We start from the raw sequence: 22,378 nt of genomic DNA, 5'->3' as shown, positions 1-22,378 counted from the left end.
TAATTTTCATTTGCAATAATATTTTTTATTCATAATAAAACTGTCATACCCATTTGCAATGATTCAAATAAAATTGCTTTAATAAAATTTCTAATACATTTTCCAAATGAGTAGCTAATAAAAATCTTACTTTGGAAAACAAGCTGGTCTTGTTATTTCATGAGTTTAGGTTACTTATAGCTAGATCTTATCGCCACAGTGGCTTAATTAACTTGTAGGGTTGTAAAGTGTGATGAATTCATTTACCATGGTTGTATATAAATGTATATAATTTTGTGAATAGGTTAATTAGGTCACATGATCCAGTTGGTTATAATATGTCATGTTAGATTTATGGGCCTTATGAGTGTTTATTGATTGATGGTGTATATAGTGGAGTTGGGTAGCGTAGCTTATGACATATTTTCTATAGGCCGCTGGATCAGTCACTAGTGCCTTAGTTCCTTGAAAACTCCAGGAGTTCTTGGATAAATTAGTATTCAACCAGGGGGAAGTCCCTGCCTGCTGAAGGCTGGTTTTTCCAAGAAATCATTGGGGATTCTCGGAGTTTAGTGGAAGTAGCCATGCCGTATTTGGGCTGCACAGGCTAAGACTAAATAAGGCAAGGATTCCTATGCCTATATAAGGATTGGGTGATTTATACCTATATATGGGCATGAATTGGGAAAATTACACTAGGGTCCTAGATTCCCACATAACAAAAGGAAAGAACACAAAAACTTTAGCACTGGTAAAGTGCCCAGAGTCCTAAGACCAACAAAAATGAATTCAGCACAAAAACAAATGAAGGGTAAAGGCAAAATGTTTAGGGTGACCCTGCAGAGAGGGTCAGATCCACCAATGTGCACCAATGTCCAGTTGTCACTGGTCAGTTGGGCACTTCAGAGAAACTGCTGCTTTTAGCTTGTTGTGTCGCTGTTGCCACACAGGAAGTCAGCTTGCTGACCTTTGGAGTGTGCTTATTTGTCCTGGGTACAAGAAGGAGCTGGTCTAGTCCTTCAGGGTTCCTCCTAGGTCCCAGCTGCAGATACTGTCCTTTTTGACCTTCTTCAAGTCCATTAGGTGTCCTTAGCATGGTGTCTGGGGATGCTTCAGTTATGCCCGGCACCAGCTGGTGGTTGGGGGTAACTTTTGGGCACTCCTTAACTAATGCGGTAAACATTCCTACGGGTAAAGCAACCAACTTTGTCAGCAGTTCCTATTTCCCCTAATGCAAACAATTCAACAGTGCCTCTTGGTCTCAAAATTCAGGAGGGAGAACCCGTCTTCCCTTCTACAGAGCCTGCCCACCCAGAAGTGACGCAAGTGAGCACTCCCCATCTCTTTGGTCGCTCAAAACCAGTTCTGGGGCTAGCTTTCCCTCCACTGGGTTTGGTGCCAGCTTGACTATGGACACAAAGGCTGGGCTTTCTAGGTGTCACTTGACATTTGATTGTGACAGGTCCTTTTGAAGTCAATGAAGTTCCAGGGTTCACCTGCCAAACCCAGGTAATTGTCTCTGCTGTGCGGGGGAGTTTTCACACCGCTTTCAGGCCACGTACACGCTGGGTAGTGGCATGGGAGCTAATTAAAATTAGCTTCAGGCAGGCTAAAAGTAACATTTTAAAACAACAATTTCTAATATATTTCATAAAAATCAGACTTCACCATTAGATTGGATTTTTATTAAAGAAAAACACGTATCTTGAATGAAGTTTGCAGCTGATTCAGGTTATAGATGAACTGATAAACATTATACATTACAGTGCATCATCTACACTTTGAATTTTCCTAGGTGTCAGCTTTAGTCTGACCATTAACAATGTCTTTTTTGGCTTAGTCACCGAGAGAACATGCCATTTATCTTGTCACACGTTATATTCTTAGTTATTATGCACCCTACCTTGTGGGCAGCAAAGTGTCTTTAGGGGTGACATTTACAATGAAAATCAGGTTTTCCTACCAGTGAAAATGGTATTTTGATAGGTATGTGCAGGAGGGTTCATGCTGCTGCAGTCAGGCAACACCAGGTAGGCCAAAAGCCATGTTTTCATAGCCATTGTAGTGGATGGCACAATAGGTGCTGAGGTTCACAGGTGGTATTTAACTTTCTATGCCTGGGGTGTATTTCTGAACCATTTAATATGACTTCACCAGAAAGCTAATTGTGCCAATCTTGTTTAAGTCATTTTTTACAGGTTTTAAAGTGGAACACAGGCACTTTACTCTTGTTTAGCGAGGGTAAACTACACAGTGTTCTATATCCAGCATAAATAGGGCCCAGAAAAAGGCACCCAATCTGGAGTGCTCATACAAAAAAAGGTGGATTCCCTAAAATGTCGATATTGTTTTTCTTGACATAGTGTCATACAACTGACCCAGTATAGCTGTTCGTGATATGACCACAGAAGTGGGAAAGGTGTGAAGGGAGAGGGTTAGAGAGAGAAGCATGATGGGAAAAGGAGATGAGAGAAAGAAAAGGAAATAGTGATTTTAAATAACAATAATATTAAGTAAATTGTAACACAAAAATCAACCAAAGCACTACATTTTCGAGAAGGAATTGAAAATGTATGATTACCAGGTTGTAGCAGCAGAAACAACAAAAATAACTACACTGACCTATTGGGTTACTGAACACCAGGAGCCATATTACAGAAAGTGCCCTTGGAACCAGTGGTCATGTTCATCTGCTTTGTGCACCCCCCAGAGCAGTAAAGAAGGGGCTAAAGACACTTATGCGGGACCATTGTAATACAAATAGTGCTGGTGCACATGTATCACCAGTGCTGTCTCAAGAAGGCAAATGGACCCCCAGGCATCGACTTACAGGCATGCGCAGTCACTCACTGCACCAATCTGCTAAGGGTTCTCTAATCCCTCTTTAAATTATAAGCGTGTACCTGTCGGCAAAGGGAAACACGGAGCGGCTTTGAAGCAGCCACTCAGTGTTTCACTTGAATGCAGTGCCCCAGGGCAGCACTAGTTTGGGGGTGCCCAGCAATGTTTGATTGATCAGGTTGTACTTGAAATGAAACAAAGTGAACCCTGCACTGTGACTACAGACTGGCCTCTGTATCTACCACTCAAAAATGTAATTGGTGTCACTTGTATTTTAATTTTATTTTTACAGACAGCTTACAAACATTTTACCCTCAAATATGTAACATTTTTCATGGGATTCTCTACATCAGATCACTACTGAAACATCTAAGATTTTGTCTGAGTGCTGGCAGCCTGGTAGCCTTATTGTATTAAAAGTGGCCAATTCACCAATGCATTTATGAGCATGAGAAGTAGTATTTCAAGAGTACATATGTCTTTATGCCTTTGTGAATTGTTCCTAAATGTCCACCTCCCTATTAGTAAAAGTACTTCCTTTGCACTAATTATTTATGAATATTCCCAGAATGTTTCCATTTTTTCCTATTTTATATGGCTTTGGGCTAATTCACTAACACATATATGAGTAAGTAAAATGATACTATATGAGTACTCATTTACATACTCAAATGCTATTGTCAATTGGTCCTATGGGCATTTTTATTGTTTAGAATGCTCTTCAGAATACTCTACCTGTGCGGAGTGGGTTCTGATGATACATTAAGGTGTATGCTTCCAAGAAAAGTGCATATCTGATCTTTGAACAAATGAGCAGGAATGGTATCTCATTTGTGACAATGTGTGGGAAAAATGGTAAATGGTACTGGCAGATATTACGAGTATGCTGTTTTACAACGAGAAAAAATAATATTGTGTTCTATGAAAAAATAGAATACATTTTATGAAGATATTGTCAGTCACTATTACTGATGTGATGTCCTGACACTGGTGGTGGACATTTTACCTTGGCTCCATAATACTTTCCACAATGGGAAGAAAGCTTGCCTGCACTGTTTTAGGAGGCCAGAATAAAAAAAGAAGCAAACATATATCTGATAGGAGCATTTAACACCAACAATTTAGGAATTCACAGAATCTTGCAAAAACTATAATTGATTAGCAATGTGTATATCCTCTTCCTCAATTAAACACATTTATACAATTTAAAAAAAGGGACTAACATTAGCATGTGTAGTACGCACTAATTTAAACACAAGTCAAGACACTACCGTTTTCATGATAGCCCAAGGAGTTGGACATTTCAATTATTAAATATCAGGGGCAGTATCATAAAATGTGAGCACTGTACTGGAAGTGCTAATTTAGGACACATTCTCTGCCATAGATGTGGGCTCACTGGTGTGCTAAAAAGTTGATGAGCTGGAGTAGTACATTTTACAACCATACACAGTGGTGAATACTGGCTTCTCATGTTATCCTTAAAAGCACGAAAGCAAGTTCTCCTTTGCCTAGAAATTAGCAGCATTTGCTGACTTCTCGAAAGTAAACCGCAGAATATACCACAATAACATACAAAGCAACAAAACACACACAAGCATAACAGCACAAAACAAAGAAACAGTAAAAATGTAAATGCTGTACAGCAAAGTAAAACACATCATCACATTGCAATAATGCAGCAAAAAAACGTACCTCAAAAAACATTTCACCACCACATCAAAATGCCACACAACAAATATGAAAGACGTTCTTATCAGACATTTCCACCTCTAAAAAAATCTGCTTTAATAAATAAGGGCCACATGCATCAAAGTTAGGAATTGCGATTTCTAAATTGCGATTTTTAGGAAATTGCAATTTAGAAATCGCAATTGCTTATGCATGTCGGATTGTGATTCCTACATATTCCTTATTTGCGACTCGCAAATTGCGAATCACATATAAGGAGTTGCTTCCCATTCATTTCTATGGGCCTAGAGGCCCATAGGAATCAATGGGAATTACATGTGCAATTTGCGAGTACCAAATAGGTACTAGCAAATTGCACATGCAATTTCAAGGGTGCTAGGTGCCAAAAGAACACCCTGATGCACCCCTGAAATTGCATTGTCAACAAATGTTGCGCACACACATGCTCCAGGGCATGTATGTGTGCAACATAGAAAATTGAAAAATGCCCTTTTGTGCATTTTTCAAAGTTCATTGACCCCAAAATGTATTGACCCCAATCATGTAGTCATCATTTGAAGTATGTGAAATTGTTAGGATATAATTGATCATTATATGTGAACATAGAGTCTTACTTCTAGGTTGTGTCCCCCATGGTCACAGTACCGTAGCTCCAGTTCACGATCCCTACCTCATGAATGTGACTTAGTTTGTTTTATTCAATAGTGGTTGAAACCAACAAGGTCACAAATGTGCATGTCCCAAAAGTGCTTAGCCACAGTGTAACTCCTTTCTTGATTTTTAATGGCTCTTAAATGTTGTAAGAACCTTGTTTTTACCTTATTAATCATACGCCTGATGTATTTAATCTGACAAATTCATTCTAGTACATAAATTAAAAAAATGGAATTACACATAATTCTTTCAGTAGTATCTTGAGTCTTAACTCCGAATATTTTATATTCCTTTTTGTCCAGTACCATTACTTCCCATATTTCCAGAACCCAGTATTCTTTTGTTTTTGTCTTTTGGAAATCTTTTTATTAACTTTGCTCAAAAGACCATAGTTTACATAAATCACTGATGTTTGTACATGGTAGGGTTTCAACATCACAGTAATGATATGCAAGAGAGAGACAAGGCTGTAAACCGCCAGTGGCGCCAAATGTACAAACTGCAGTAGGGCATACTCCCAACCAGCATGCAGGAGCCTGCTGAAGCAGTCGCATCCCCCACTCCACCCAGGTGCAGCTGGAATATGTCACTCTCCCTCCAACATCGCTTCATGTTGGTATTGTTGTGCTTCCCACCCTCTGGCAATGTTTTGTTTGGCAATCCCTGCTGCAAGGGCCAACCATATTCCTACGTGTCTCGGCCAATCGGAATCTCCACGGATCATCAGGAGGAGCCATTTAGCGTCTATTGAAACAGTCACTCACAACACTCAAGTCATTACATCTGTAACGGGCAATTTCCTGTCATTCCCATAGAATGTGGAAGAACTTCTCTTCCTGCTGACACCCCCTGGCCTACAGCGCTGTTGGTGCCCTGCCCCATTTATATAAGTGTGTACGGGGATAGTAGGTACGATAAAGTATCTTGAGTTGTACTAACCTAAATCTTGAACAAATTGCAATCTCCCTCGGGCTCTCTACTGTCTTCGGCCAGTCTTCAATGTCTTCAGCCCCTAGGTCTAGAGTCCATGCCACTTGCAAGGTCGTCAAGGGGTCTGGCGCGTTATTCATTAATTTGCGTTATATCGTAGATGTCATTTTTTCCAGGGATGGGATCTAGTAGCAACCTATCTTCTACGGGGGAGTGATCTGAGACAAGGGTACCGCTCTAGATGCATCTTTGTAGGGCATGTAGCAGTCTAAGGTAGTGATATCTGTGCGTCTAATTTAAGTTGTAGTCCGGCTGCAGGTCTTCAAAAGTGAGCAGAGCTTCCCCTTTCCACATGTCGCCCAGGTACTCAATGCCTATCAATTTCAACTCCCTAAAGCCTGTTAGGGCCCCTACTTTCAGTGAATCCCCAACCCATAGAGGGGTTCGATTAGTCAGTTTCCTGGTCCAACCCAGAAATCTATTAGCCTCTCTTCAACACCCATCCACCACCCCCGTGTGTGCCAGCCACTCCGGGAGCCCTCTCAGAGAGTATAAAAGTGGTTTGCAATTTCCTCTCGGCATGATGGCTCTATCCACTCTATAGGCTGGCTCATAGGTATCAGCGTAAACCCAGTGGTTTATAACCAATAACTGCGAAGCCCAGTAGAACAGCTTAATGTCCGGGACCACCAGACCACCACCATAGACTCCTTTTTGTAGTTTATGAAGTGCTATTCTGGGAGAACCACCCTGCCACAATAGTGTTCTGACTTCCTGGGCTACCCGCTGACAGTCTGATGGGGGAACTGGGTATGGGGTGTTCTGGAGAACATACATGAGGTGTGTCAATGCCATCATTTTAAAAAGAGCCGCCCTGCCCATAAGAGACAGTGGGAGGGCATGCCAGTGGCATACATTAGTACTGAGTTGATCAATCTGTGGTACAAGATTATTTTCCAGGAACGTCGCTTGGTCTTGCGTGTCATATATTCCCAGGTTCATAAATCCCTCCTTCACTACTGGGGCTACGCACCTCAGCAGGATCTTAAGTGGAGGGCCCGATAACGGGAAGGCCACTGACTTGGACCAATTGATGGTGTAGCCTGAGTAACTCCCAAACAGCTCAAAGATGTGGAATACTGTCGCCATTGAGTAGTACAGTCTTGCTAGATATAAAAGTATGTTTTCTGCATAGAGCAAAATTAGCTATTCCCACCCCCCCGGTGCCTCTATGCCCCAGATCATCGGGTCTTCGTTGATCCAATGTGCCCGTGACTTCAATGCAAGGACAAACTTTAATAGGGATAGGGGACAACCCTGTCTAGTGCCTCCCCGCAGCCGAAAAGGTTGGGACAACAACCTATTAACTCGCACTCCGGGCTGTGGCTCCCTGTACAACAACGTTATCCAACTACAGAAGTGAGGGTCAAAGCCCAGCCTACTGCGTACTGAAAATAGATCTGAACATTTTATACTGTCAAATGCCATTGATGCGTCGAGTGCCAACAAGGGTCCCTTGTTACATGGAGCACTCCGTATAGCCTCCGCAAATTGTGGCGAGTGCTTTTATTTGGCATAAAGCCGAATTGATCCACATGGATCACTTCTGTGATGACTGGAGTCAATCTGTTGGCCAAGACCTTCGCCTCCACGTTGATGAGGGAGATTGGACGATAGGAGCCTCATTGATCAGGAGGTTTTCCCGACTTGTATATCACCGCAATTGTGGCTGCTCGCTGGTCTAGCTGGAGTTGTCCCATTTCTCTTGCCTCAGACAGCATGTGCAGTAGCTGTGGTACTATTATTGAGCCCTGGCTTTTGTATATTTTGACTGGAAGTCCATTTGGACCTGCTGCCTTCCCAGATTTCAGGGATTCCAGGGCCCCTCCCAACTCTTCCTCTGTGAGGTCTGCACCCAATGTCTTGTGTGCTTCCTCAGATAGCGTGGGCATGGAGAAGTCCCTTAACAGTTTCTAGCAGTTGTAGTCAGACCTAGTGCTGACAGGTGCATAAACCCCTTCAGAGTGTGTGGCGAAGACTTCTGCCATCTCTGTACTCGTTGTTTTCAGTGTCCCTGTTTTGTATGGCACCCCGGTCACCCACGATTGTTCTCTGTCGCACTTCTCTAGTCACGCAAGAAGTTTCTATGCTTTATACCCCACGTCATATAAGTGATGCTGCATCACCAGGGTGTATGCTCTCACGTCACTGTCTGCCATGGCGTGCCGGTCTTGCTGTTGCAATGCTAGTTTATGGCGTAAGTCAGTATTGACCCCCAATTGTCATTTCCCCCTTGTTCCAGCGGCTTGATTTGCAGGGTGTCTTCTTTCTTTTTGGCCCCAATGAGCTCCTGTGCTTGCCCCCTCAACACTGTCTTGTAAGCCTCCCATATGGTTATGTGTGAGTTTACGGTCCCCACGTTTTCCCTAAAGTATAGCTCAGAGCCCTCCCGGATTTGATCTCTGAGTGACGGATCACGTGACTGCCAGGGGTCAATCCTTGGCTATGTGTGAGTTTAATGTCCCCACGTTTTCCCTATAGTATAGCTCAGAGCACTCCCGGATTTGATCTCTGAGTGCCCTATCACGTGTGTGCCAGGGTTAATTCTTGGGAATGCTGCTCAGTCAAGGAATGGGCCCTTAATGACCACGCTCACCGGGGAGTGGTCTGACATGCCTCTTGCCATGTGTTTTGGATTTGTAACTCCTCCCACCCTGTCGTGGAGAGATAATCAATTCTAGAGAAGGAGCCATGGCACTTAGAATAAGGTGTATACTTTTGTACCAGTAGGTTGTACGCCCAACACAGGTCTACCATGCCCATTGCCTCAATGAAGCCCAACAGGTCAGGCTCCCCTTCCAGCCCATTTGGGAGCTGGACCAGTCAAGCTCTGGTTCCATGACTGCATTTGTGTCTCCGCCAATAATGAGGGTCCCTAGTGGCAGCTTCATCAGGAGTGAACTGATCTTCGGAAAGGTGATAGTATGAATTGAGCACAGTATGAGCAAACGCCCCTCTCATCTACCCACTGCCGCAATACAGCAGCCTTCATCATCTGTCCAGGTATCCCTTATAACTAGGGGTAGCGCATTACGGGTCAGGATTCCCAACCCTCGAGTCCCATTTGAGTATCCAGAGTGGGCCATCAGTCTATACCCAAGAAGTCTAGAGCTTTACATTTACTCCCTTTCAGATGCGACTCCTGTATCAATATTACATCTTGGTAGTGCCTTTTAATGTGTTAAAGGACAAGTGTGTATTTTATTTTGTTCCTCAAACCATTTACATTCCAGGTCCATAACAGTAGGCTAGCCAGATCTCCCATAAAGTTGGGTTGGAAAATACACACTTCGGAATCCTCTCCTCCCTCGAAATATTCTTGTGCCTAACCGCTGCACTGTCTGGCTATAGTGGTATTGAGCAAATATACAATTACATGCAATGAAACTAAACATTTTACCCAGCTCCCCCCTCCCTGCAACCCTGCTAGGTGAGTAGCAAACCCCCCACCTCCCAAACACACAGAGTGCATGTTGCCTGAGCTGCACATTAACAAACATTAGTGAGGGGTGGTGGGCGAGCCTCCAGCGTGAAGCATAGTAATTCTGCTGTTGGATACAATCAAACCCTTCTTTAAAATGTCTTGAAAGCAACTTTTTCCATCAATTAACTTTTTGGGTACCTGTGGTGGATCACGAGGCTTACAGCATCACTGGTGTCTGTTTGGCTCCCTGCTACAAAAAGGATCTTACTCGTACAATATCATTCCCGGACCTCCCTGCTCCCTCCCCCCTGTGACCCCGGTACATAAAGATTGAAATTCAGTGCCTGGGGTAATGTCCTTTTTTTCACTTATCTGTTCGCTGTCGCTGTACTTGGTTGTTGGGTGCCTGCTCTGCTGAGGTGTGTCCATTCCCAGGCAATGTTCGATTCTTGCCCCTTTACTTCCAACAGTTTGCCAAACCTACAACCAGTTGCTTGCCTCGGCTGGCGAAGTAGGCCTTTTCTTCATCAATAATTTTGAGTTTTGCTGGGAAGAGGATCATATATTTCACATTTTGCTTGCGGAGATCCCTTTTGACTGCATCAACTGTTCGCCTCTGGTGCTGGATATGGAGCAAGAAATCCGGAAAGAAGGAGATGGTGGCATTTCCATATTGAAGATCACTGTGCTGGCATGCCATCTGTAGGATGGTGTCCCTATCCCTGAAATTCAATATTCGGGCTATGATCGTGCACAGGGGTACCCCAGGGTGAGGCTTACCCCCAATGCCCGGTGTGACCGTTCTATAAAAAATAAAGCAGGGAGGTGTTTGGGCTTCAATTTAGTCAGGATCAAGTCCTCCAAGAAGAGGTCGATCAATGCTCCTTCCATGCCCTCCACACAAATGTTGTTCTGTCTGGCTCTCCCCTCCTGATCTTCGAGTTGGGTGAATATTTTGGATTGGTTCTTAGTAAGCAGCGAGACTTGCTCCTGAAGATGCTTAGTTTTGGACTGCAATCCCTCTATCCCCGCCTCCGCGGTGGACACCTTTTCAAACATTTTCCGGAGGTCAGCTCAAAGAAAATGTACCTCCTCAGTGACGGAATACAACTTCGGTTCCAGGGTCCCACGCAATTCCCTAATCGGCTTCATGATGTCTTTCACGGAGGGGTCCAGGGTCTGATCATCTTGCTCCATCAGTGGTACCGCTCTTCTCACACCTTTGTCATGGCCCACAGCCACTGAGTACTTGTCAATGTGATTAGCTTGGCCTGGCCCCATCATCTTGTTGCACCCCATGGCCGCGGTTTATGCATCTTAAGCGGTATACTCAGGGTCTAGGAAGTGTTTTATCTCTTTCAGGAGTATTATGCCCCAATACTCCCAGCCTAGGGATCCGCTGTGTATCTCCCTTAATTATGCACATCACCACAAGGCCACGGGTCTGCCACAGCCTCTTCCCAGACAGTAGACGATGGTCTTGTCTTTTCAACCACTGGAGAGAACCCTTGTCTGCCTCCACCCATTCAGACTGCCCTAGGCTCTCATGTTATATGTAATGCAGGGCTCCGCTGCGTGGACACCTCATGTCAAGTCTTATCTCATCTCTGCATTACTGCAGTTTGCGTGCCTCCACATATTGATTTACTGGTTTAGGTGGCCTCCTGGTGGTTCTCTGGTGGTATCCGTGCGGGGGGGGAGGAAGCGTGTCTTCGGCTCCCAGTCGGCCTCTCTATTACACTGCCGGATGGGTCTCACAGCCAGTGTTACACTCAGCCCGCACACATGCACCCAATGTAGGTGTCCTACTGGTCCAAACGAGGTTCAATGAAAGGGGCGAGGCTGCCCAGTTGCACGCATGCAGCCCTACAAGCGGGTCGCAGTCTGTAGTTTCCTGGTACTTGCAGTCTTCTTCTCTCATCGGCTGCCACCGGCCTTGCACATACCAGAGGTGGGCACAGGGGTCCACTGCCATCTCGCACTGTGTGGTCGCGCCATACTTCATGTTCTTGGATTAAGTGTCAGGTCCGCCTCTCTCACGGAGCTACATGGGTGGTGCCATCTTATAATCATGGGCTGAACTTGCACCACTGGGGCAGCCACTGCGTCCTAGATCAGCCGCCTACTTCTGGTTTCTTCTAAAACAGCAGATTATGGCAGATTTTATGGGCTTGGTCGCTGGTAATTAGCGCAGCTCACTTAGATCGCAGTCATCTTCAGCAGCTGCTGGCCACTCCCCCGAACACATTATTCTTGATTGTCATCCAGTTTTTTGTTGCTGAAATGTTCAACTATCTTCATGTGTTTTCCAACAGTGGGTCTTCCAGGGGGATTTTGTTTATCCTTCTGAATTTTTGGTAGAAAGTACATTTTTGGACTAATAGTGTGACTTACTTTGAGACACATGCATTCCTCATGTTTAAGAAGTTCATAATCATACCAATTTTGTGACATCTCTTGATAATATTGTTGTATCTCTATTATGGAATTCATTTTCAAAATCTTAAAATGATCCTCCCTACATAACTGTCTTTGTTCTTTCAAGATATTCTGTTCTCTAACCATGATGATGATATGACACCCCTTATCAAAAAGTTTGATTATGGACTTGTTGTTTCTTAGATACATGAGTTCATGCCACTCATTCGGTGATAAGTTTCCTTTACAGTGGTTTTAGGGGTTTTCTCACAGCATATTAATGCCCTCCATGGTCAATTAATGCTCTCCATGGTCAATTAATTGAATGCTTATTTTATTACCATCTGGTAATTTATGACAGAATTAACTTTGTGTTTTGAAACCGCTTGGTATACATGAATCAGTAGGGAAAGTCATCTTCTCAAGATAGTGAAAAATCAACAGGGGAGGAAGAGTAGCAAAAAGGTTGAAAACCAAAATTGTTGTAAGACCCCCAACAGTTCTGTTCGGTCAGAGGCATATTTTCACTGATGCTTAGTAACTGATCATCACATCATTGGCTCTGCCCTCCACCAGGAGGAATTGTCTCTCATACCAGGGACTATATGGGATCCAAGGTGTGAAAAATATATATTTAAAATACCTCCTACCTTCAAAATCATATGACTTATTTACTAATTAAAAAGAGGGAAGTGATATGATTAAAATAAAAGAGGATGTAAATGAAGAAGTATTAGGAGTCTCACACATCTTGTTTCAGCCTGCTTTGCGCTCTTGTGGGTCAATGGCTTTTGTCAGGACCATAGGTCTAGTTTTGGATCCCTTCTATCGGTAATATGGTGTCATTTGTGTCACATGATGATTTATCTGAATACATTTTACCAAAATATTTTTCAAAACGGGCACTAATTTTTTAGCACACATCCACACATACATGCAGGTAGTCACACACCCCCCACCCACATTCACAGCCACTCAGGCACCCTTACAGATACTCAGACATCAAATGAATTACTCATATAGACACTCGTGTAACCACTTACCAACTCATGCAGCTAGTTACACACCAACAGATAGACTGATACAGACATTCACACAGAAAATTCACTCACAAATACATTCACTGAGACACGTATAATCACTCACTTACACGTATAATCACTCACTTACACACCCACTGAATCATCCATACAGACACTCATACACCCATTCATTCTTAAATACACCTTGGCGTATATATATATATATATATATATATATATATATATATATATATATATATATTCACTGAAAAAACCATAGGTTTCACACCAGTTATAGTTAGGAATTAGCATTTAAAAAACCTATTAAATTCACTGAAAAAACCATAGGTTTTACACCAGTTATAGTTAGCTGGGAATTTTACTCGCATAAAACCATTGAAATTCCCACATTATAGTTAGTTGGACTCACTATAACTTGCGCGTGCAATGCACTGCTGATGACGTCACATATTACATCACTCATGACATGGTCAGTGACATCACTCATGATATCACTGATGACATCTCAAATGACATCACTGATGACATCATCCAGTGAATGTGTATCTTTCTGAAAAATAAATATTTTTTATATATGTATATCTAAAGGTTGATGGAAGAATAAATGGGTAAATAAATATCTAAATGGATTTTTTTTGTGTAAAATTGATTGGTTAACTGACTTATTAAATGTATCTTAGTGAATACATATATTAGCGAGTAATGTTTAAATATTTAAATATCTGTATCTGTGTCTCACTTTGTGTATAAGTGGCTGCATGGGTTAGTGAGTAGCTACATGAGTGTGTATATGGGTTATTAGTTGTTTTTTTGAGTATCAGTATCAGTGTCTGTATGGTTCGGTGGGGGATATTACTTAGAGCACAGATGCATGAATGAGTGACTCACTATTTGTATGTATTTTGAAGACAGCCTGTGTGCAAGACTGTATGGGTGGATGATTGTGTGTATGGGTGGGTTAGTGAGTATGTGTTTTTATAATTGATTGTTTAAGAGAGTAAATATTTTTCCGTTTCTGTAGAAGTATGTGTAGTGGTGTGTATATAGCAGTATAATCAAGTACATGTTTTTTTGATAGTTTATTTGCATGTGTGAATTTGTGTGTGAGTAACTATATGGATGAGTATTAGTGTGTAACAGGATGTTTAGGTGTATGAGTACATATAATGAGTAAGTACATGCATGAGTGACTATATAGAACTGTTGGTGAATGAGTGGATGTGTATGTAGATGTTGGAATTACCTAATAAGTTGTTGTAATTGGTATTGGTTTCTCCTATGTTAAGAAAATATTGGTTTCTATTTTTGAATGTGTGTGTCAAAGGTTATTTTATGCTGATAGGAGGTCTGCCACTTTGTCACAAGGATGTTGTCATCAGTGATGTCATTTGAGATGTCATCAGTGATGTCATGAGTGATGCCACTGACCATGTCATGAGTGATGTAATATGTGACGTCATCAGCAGTGCATTGCACGCGCAAGTTATAGTGAGTCCAACTAACTATAACGTGGGAATTTCAATGGTTTTATGCGAGTAAAATTCCCAGCTAACTATAACTGGTGTATAGTTAGCTGTTTTTCACTTTCACTTTTTTTCACTGGTGTGAAACCTATAGTTTTTTCAGTGAATTTCAATGGTTTTTTAATAGCAAATTTTTATAGGTATAAAAAATAATACATTTTAAAACAAATTTTATATTGTATAATTATGTCAATTTAAAAAAAAATAATGTTTTATTTTTAACTTGGGGCGCGCCCTGGGGCGCGTACCGGGGAGCGTCCCGTAAGCGCTATTCTCGCAAACGAAAACAACATCGTGACACATCGCGTAGACGCGTGATGCGTCATATGACGCACAGTGTAAGCGCACCCGGAAGCACGCGTGCGCATACGATCGCGGCGCTCCCTGGGGCACGTACCGGGGAGCTTCCCGTTAGCACTATTTTCGCGAACGAAAACAACATCGTGACATATCGCGTAGACGCGTGATGCAACATATGACACACAGCGTAAGCGCACCTGGAAGCACGCGGGTGCATACGATCGCGGAACGTCTCGACGCGATTACGCCGCGCGCCCCGGGGCGCGTAGCGTAAATGTAAATGTATTGCGACTTATATAGCGCACGTATCACCCGAAGGCATCAAGGCGCTTGCCTTGGGAACCCGTCCTGGCTTTTCCCTGTGAGATAACCCCTACTGGGTATCCCCAGGGTGAAAGCCAGGCATCCCGCAGCGGGTGGGCCGCCGTAGTGGAGATTAAGCAACTATTGCCCAGAGTTGCAGCGTGGGGCCCCATGATTAGAATAGGCACCGAGGCGAGAATTATCGAGTCTGTGGACATTTTGGGCTCAGGACCCTGCGCGTCGGGAATTGAACCCTGGTCCCGGGCCAGACCTCTGCATCAGGGTCTGCCACTCTAATCAGTGAGCCACACTCCTCCCCTCGCGTAAGCGCGTCGGGTCATGTGACCATAAAATAATACTTTCTATTGGTTCAGAACAGTTTTGGTTTCCAAATGAGTAAAGCCTGGGTCTTGTGATCTGAAAATAACACTTCTGATTGGTTCAGGATAGTTGTTTTTCCCAAATGAGTAAAGCCTAGGTTTTTTTCCCAAATGATGAAAAACCCCACCTTTCTTCCTTATTCTGACTTTGTCCTTTGACTGAGAAAGACCTGTTTCATCTATAGAGACAATTCTTTTGTACTTTGAAATGGCTACTGTAGCAGCAACAGCTGGAGCATCTGCACCACCACCATCACCAAGAGGACCACCACAACAATACATTGGTGGTGAAGAAGAGGAGGAGGAGGAAGAGGAGGAGGAGGAGGGGAGAAGATGGCTGCCTGAACAAAATACCCCATAGAAGCCAAAAGAACACATTGTATGGGAGTTTTTTCACTCCCAGAGGGCAAGAAAAAAGTGAATGCGGCCAAGGTAACTTGCCTAATCTGTGGCAAACAACTCTCAATGGGCAATCCAGACAAAAAATATTAATTTGGTAATAATACCATGATTCGACATATGACCCGGAAGCATCCTAACAACTATTCTCGTGCAGAGATCAGGGAACTGGCCAGTCACCTCCCCCAGTGTTCAAGCACCAGCTCCAAAAGAAAGCAACCCACTCCATCGTGACCAGATACAATGGAGACGATGCCTTGTATTCAGCCACAATTTGCAGATTTTAGAATCACATGTATTGCATGTGGCAAGCTCATCGCCTATGGTGAACAGAGCATGAAGCTTGTCGTCCTTGCTGGTGACAATCACAAATGCCCCAAAAAACAGTAATTTTTTCCGTTTTTTGTTTTTTGCTCCTGTTGAGCCATTTACAATTCCCTGTTTTTTGTTTCTCCCCATAAAAAATAAAAAAAAAATATAAAACTGTTTTGAAAAGCCAAAAAAAGTACAAAATGTTCAAAAAAACATTAAAAAAATATAAAACAACAAAAAGAAGAAAAAAAACAGTTCTTTTTAGAACTACATTTCATTTATAAAAATAAACCTATATTTTTAATGAATCACTGTCATTTTTTTTTTTCTTAGGGTACGCGTACCGGGGCGCGCCCCCCAAAAAAATAGAAAAAAAAAATTTAATGAAGGAGTTACCATGAGGGAAGAACACAAAGAGAGTAATGTTAAGAGAAAGAGAGCTACAGGATGAACACAGAGGGATTGTTTATTACATAGTTAAAAACAGAGAAGGTGTAATAGGGTGAAAGTGAGAAAAGTAAAATGACTAAAGGAGCGAAAGAAGGGAAAAGAGAGAGGAAGAAGACTAAAGTAGAGATAGTGGGAGAATGTGAGTGGGTGTTGAAAGAAAAAGAAAGGACAGTAAAAAATTGAGAATGAAGGGTAGTGGCGTAACCGGGATAAATGAAGAACGGTGAGTGAGGGTAAGAAAACACCAGTTAGTGTAAGTAAAGAGGGGTGAAAGAGGGTGAAAAATTGAATTAGGATAAGACATGGGGAGTGACAAAGAGAAAGGACAAAGAGAGTAAAGAAAACAGTACCTGAATGAATTTGAGTGAAACAGCAAATAAAGATAAGTAATGCAATGTGTGTGACTTATAGCGAGATAGTGGCTGTAGGTCGGGGTGTGGGTGTGTAAGGTGTGTCTGTGGGTGTGGGTGTGTGGGGTGTTTTGGTGTGGGTGGAGGTGAGGGTGTGTGAAGTATGTGTGAGGAGTGTATGGGTGTGGGGTGTATATGTGTGCGATGTATGTGTGTGTATGGAATGTGTGTGTGTATGTGAAGAGTGTATGTGGGGGGATTTTTTGTATGTATGAGGTGTGTGTGTGGTGTGTGTGTGGGGTGTATGTTAGAGGTGTGTGTATGTGTTGAGAGGGGGATGAGGTGTGTGTGTGTACGAGTAAGATAAATAATTAAGAAAAACAAAATGAGTGAAGAAGCAAAGGAAGGGAACAGAGGGTAAGTGAAGTAAAGAATAGGGATTGAAAGAAGTTGAATATGAGAGGGGAAATAGGGAAATTGGAGTAAACATGGAGAATAAGAATAAGTGAGGGAAGCAGAATAAAGACACAGGAGTGAGGTTGGTTGAGAAAATATTAGTAAGCTTAAAGCAAAGGTTGATGACAAACTACATTTTTTTTGTCATACTTACCATATAATAAATGAAACTTTAATTATTTCTTTTTACTGCACTTTGTATCTGTGAAAGAGAGAAGAAACAATAAGTTATAATTAGTAAAATGTGTATTTTAAATTAAAATATACAAATGAAGAGGTTAAAAATCATAACAGTGTATCTAGAAATAAAGGAGGAGTGAAGGACACAGAAAGGGAAATAAAGTAAGGTAGAAGGATAAAAAGAGAAAAAAAGAAATAGAATGAGAGCAAATTACTAAAAGTAAGGCATATAGATTCACTTCCAGAGAGGAAGAGAAGAACAGAGAAATGAACTGAAGGTAAGAAAGATACTAAACCAATGTGACTTAGCAAAACTAAATCAGGAAACAGTAGTAAGTAAAAAGATAATGACTGAGACGGAAAAGATAAACACAAGTGAACATAACACAAGGAGAGTGAGCCACTGAGGACATAGAAGTAGTGAACGAAAAATAGAGAGAAAAGGTCAAAAGTAAGGAGCAAACAAAGATAAGCGAGGGAGAGTGGGTGATTTATAGTGATAGAGTGCGATAATACTGCTGAGTGAGTAAACAGGAATTACTAAAAGAGCAAAGGAGGAAAATACGGAAAAGGGAAGTAAAGCAGAGAGACTGAAAGCTGAAAACTTATGCAAGGGAGAGAGGGGATGCAGACAGTTGAAATGAGAATGAGGGCTTGTCAAAAAAGTGGAGTAAAGGAGCGGGGGTTACAGAGAGTGAGAGAAAGACATTATAAGTGAGTAAAAAGAGCTGAAAGAGGATGGAAAAAGGAAAGTGAGTGTCAGAGAATGGGAATACAATTTAATTTACGCAATCCAAAGTATAGAATAACTTGTACAACATGTTACATAGTTTATTTTTGCTGTTCTCAGAATATATTGAATTTCACTTAAAACAGTGAGTTCAAATTACTCATCATATGACAGCGGAAAAAAAAACACAATCTAAAAGATTGTGTTTTAAAAAAAACCTTAGATACTGACAAATGACAAATGTACACTAATCTTTGATTGACTTACTTTTCCTTGAGGCCAAATAGTATATCATAGAGGTCCTTTTCTCGTTGCAAAGTACTTTGCTGTTCAGTAAAAAATCCATTTCATCGACTTTCTAGAAGAAAAGCTCCAAGAACATCTGAAATAATTTCATTATTTTCATATACCCCTTTTTTTCAGTCATGACTCTTTACTCATTCCTGTACCTTTCCTTTTGGCCAAATAGTGTCAGAAGTATGAGTATATTTTCAAATTAATTCAAAGAAACTCTGAAATGACCTTTTTTCCGACGTTCTGAAAGAAAGGCTCTACAACATTTTCACAATATTTAAGTATTTGTAAAACCATCTCTGACTCACTCATGTTCATCATTTTGTATAATACTAATAGCACTTACTATGAGATACACTTACAGTACCTATATGACAAGTCAATTTTTTATATTACCTGGATCACTTTTACTCAGATTATATTTTTAAACAGCAAAATAACCTTTATTAACTGCTCCCGTCTTCATAGGCCAATTACCTTTACCTAAATTTTGGTTCTAAAAACACTAGGTATGAATTTTTTAAGCCAAAAGGCAAACGTTGTTTGAAATTCAAATGAGTGTCGTTACATTGGGTCCAACCTTTACAACTTTTTAAATAGCATGTGTAATGCCCTGATGTTGTAGAAGGACCTTCATGAAAAATAATAGCTGCAGTTGCAAACAATGTTCCCTCTAATTTTTTTCCTCTGTGTGCGGCAGTGGAGGGTCTCTGTGCGCTGCAATCATGGCCATGTGCGCCAGGAACCAGACCACGCGCGTGTGCAGCGCCAAATGTCACTCCAAACATTGGCTTAAAAAAGTGAAAAGATGGTGCATTTTCACACAAACAGCTCCACGTTAAGCTTTTGCATATCGGATAACGACGCCATGACATTGATTGGTTACACAGGTAAGTACACTTAAGGTTTAGAAAAGCACAAGACTCCAAAAGGTGGTACCATCATAAGATTTTACTAAATATTTTTAACTGGAGCACTGTTCATTGGGTGGGGAAATATTGAGAGCCTATACAATATGACATGTACACAATAAGTTACAAAATTATATAACATATTTACAATTTGATGTGAGAGCTGCTGAGTAATGTTGGGCTATCCCACCAGAGATAGTTTGTAAAACTGACATCCAGGCAAACATGTACTGTGGGAGAGAGCCGTTCAGACATGTCAAGTGGCATCACTAGGTGGGTGACAGGGTTGCTTCTCACAGTGATCCTTGCCATTTTTCCAGTGCTGATAAACTTGGTCGAGGTCAACTTTCCCATTCAGGAGGTAGGCCTTTGTCCTCATCAGCATATCCAAATGCTTCTGCTCTAGTCTATTCCTCAATTTACTCTTGATAGTATTCATGAGGCTGAATCCTTGTTCACAATCTGCACTAGATGCTTGAAATGTTGCACAGACATCAACAAGCTGAGACACAACACTATACTGAGCAGAATTGCGTACAGTGAAATTCACCAGGTCTTGAAAGGTGGTAAATAACCCACCCTTTACATGTTCTGCCACCACATATTTATAATCTCTGTATTGCCGAACAACATCTTCTGGTGTTTCACAATCACCCAGGACCAAGACATTTTTATACTTTTCAACAAGTCTTTGTATATTCTCAGCCCCAAAATCAAAATGTGATTGTGTTGACATTGCCTGGATTTCAAAACTTGCCCATTCTTTCAGTTCATCCTCAGGGAACCTTTTTTGCATGTGCTCACAAAGAAGGGAAACAAAAGACAGAATAGGCCCACTGTCAAATTCTTGCCATTCCTTGTACAACACCATCATCTCTCTTACATTGCTGCTCCAAAAGACAGTGTCCCCCAAATACTGTTCCTTAATTTGGCCAATCTTTGCTCTTGCATACTGTACAGCTTCGACAGTAGTCAAAGAACTTTTTTGGAACAGTTTGCACAATGATGCAAATTCACTCAGAATGTCATTAAGTACTGCAAGGGAAATGTGGTAGTTTGAGTCAGATAGCTTTTTGTAACAATATTTAGCAACTGGATCATTCTCTTCAACTTTCTCATGCTCAAAGTACTTAAGAACAGCCTCGTAATTCCGAATTAGTGCACCAACTGCAAAATGCCTCGAAAGCCACCGGACTTCATTCAATGGTCGAAAAGAGACCACTTCACAGCCAGTGACTAATGCCATTTCATCCAGCTTGGACTTCTTTGCAGGTGATCTGGAGAACACAGTGTAGACAGTCCTCAATAATGTCTCCATCTCTTTAATCATTGGAACCCTCTTCCAGGCATCATCCACTCCCAAATCTTCTCGATGAGCGACACAATGCTGCTCAACTAGATGGGAAATAGATTGTTTAAGGCGAGTAGCAACACCATTATTTTTACCCAGCATCACAGACGCACCATCGGATGTGAACATGACCATTTTCATGAGGTCCAGTTCATTGGCAGTGTAGCATTCCTTCACAGCAGTAGTGATGGCCTCAGCATTACAACTAGTCAGCTTCACTATGCCCCCAAACTGTGTTTTGTGCTCTGTTGAGGTTACAGGTCGGTACTTGAAGTACAGAATGAGCATTTTTGTAACAGAAATATCTGTGCTCTCATCAATTATCAATGTGTGATACAAAGCGCTACGAAGTTCTGCCATACCTTCACTGTGTATCACGCTATTGATGGCCTCAAGGAACTCAAAGGCATAGTTCTTGCTCCTCCAGCTGTCTGGTATCTTCACATACAAAGCTAGGTGGTCATGGATGTCTTGTACAGATAACATTGAAGTATTCATCTTCACTGCCAGCAACACATTGTTGATGAGAATCTTTATCTCCTCAGGCAGAGATCTTTGTCGTTCAACTACTTCCATTCTATTTGCTTTGTCAGTGGCAGTTTCTGTCAGCATTGCCAGCACTCCAAAACCAAACCTGGCAGCAGCACTTCTGTTTCTCAATATCACCATGGCAGACTCGTGAACTTTGCTAATTAGATGGCGTTTCAGGTAATCCAGTTTCCAGCCATCACTCCATTTCTTCCCTGTAGAAAAGTCCCCAACAATCTTGGCTTCGGCACATGCTTTGCAAATCAAGCCCACGTCTGGACTGTATTGAAATAGTTCGCCAAGTTGCACGCGAACCTTGCTTCGTGATTTCTGTGTCTCAGCCTCCACAATTTCTTTCATCCACTCTTCCTTGAAAACAAGGCAGCATTTCTTCCTTTGTGGTGAAGCATCACACTCTGCAGAAGGTACAGCTTTGCGCTTGAACATATTTGTGATAACTGGGTTTAGCCTGCTATGCCACAAAGCCTGCAAAATAAAGGAACATAGCTAAAGTTGATGCCTATGCTCATGATTTCAATCTGTCACATAATACAGAGGCATTGCCGGCAAAACGTAGAGTGTAATTACCTGGATATCTGTACACTACCCTGCCCTTTCAAACTTAAATGATGCACTGTCGGTAGAGCCTGCAATAGAAGTAAAGATTGTTACAGCACATTGTGAATTTGTGATACAGCAATATACCATGTGCACCATAAAGGAACTCTACCAAACAATTACCTGTTGTGATTGTGCTCACGTATGCCCATTCAAAGTTGTGGGGTACTGTCTGTGAAACCTAGAACAGAAGAAAACATGGGTAAGGTATGTTGTTAAATTACAATGCACAAGATGGACCACAGTTTAACT

General features: G+C 41.8%; 1 protein-coding gene across 1 annotated transcript; it reads right to left on the bottom strand.

Moving 5' to 3' along the window:
* Window positions 1-868: 868 nt before the first annotated feature.
* LOC144820291 (zinc finger protein 862-like) lies at window positions 869-21,955 on the bottom strand. The gene is made up of 2 exons (XM_078677874.1): window positions 20,209-21,955; window positions 869-1,164 (listed from the first exon to the last, which is right to left on the bottom strand). The coding sequence occupies exons 1-2, from the start codon at window positions 21,953-21,955 to the stop codon at window positions 869-871; spliced, it is 2,043 nt and encodes a 680-aa protein (XP_078534000.1).
* Between the last annotated feature and the right edge of the window lie 423 nt (window positions 21,956-22,378).

This window comes from Lissotriton helveticus, chromosome 2_1, assembly GCF_964261635.1.
Source record: "Lissotriton helveticus chromosome 2_1, aLisHel1.1, whole genome shotgun sequence".
Taxonomy (NCBI): Eukaryota; Metazoa; Chordata; class Amphibia; order Caudata; family Salamandridae; genus Lissotriton; species Lissotriton helveticus.
This window is presented reverse-complemented; position numbering and strand designations above follow the sequence as displayed.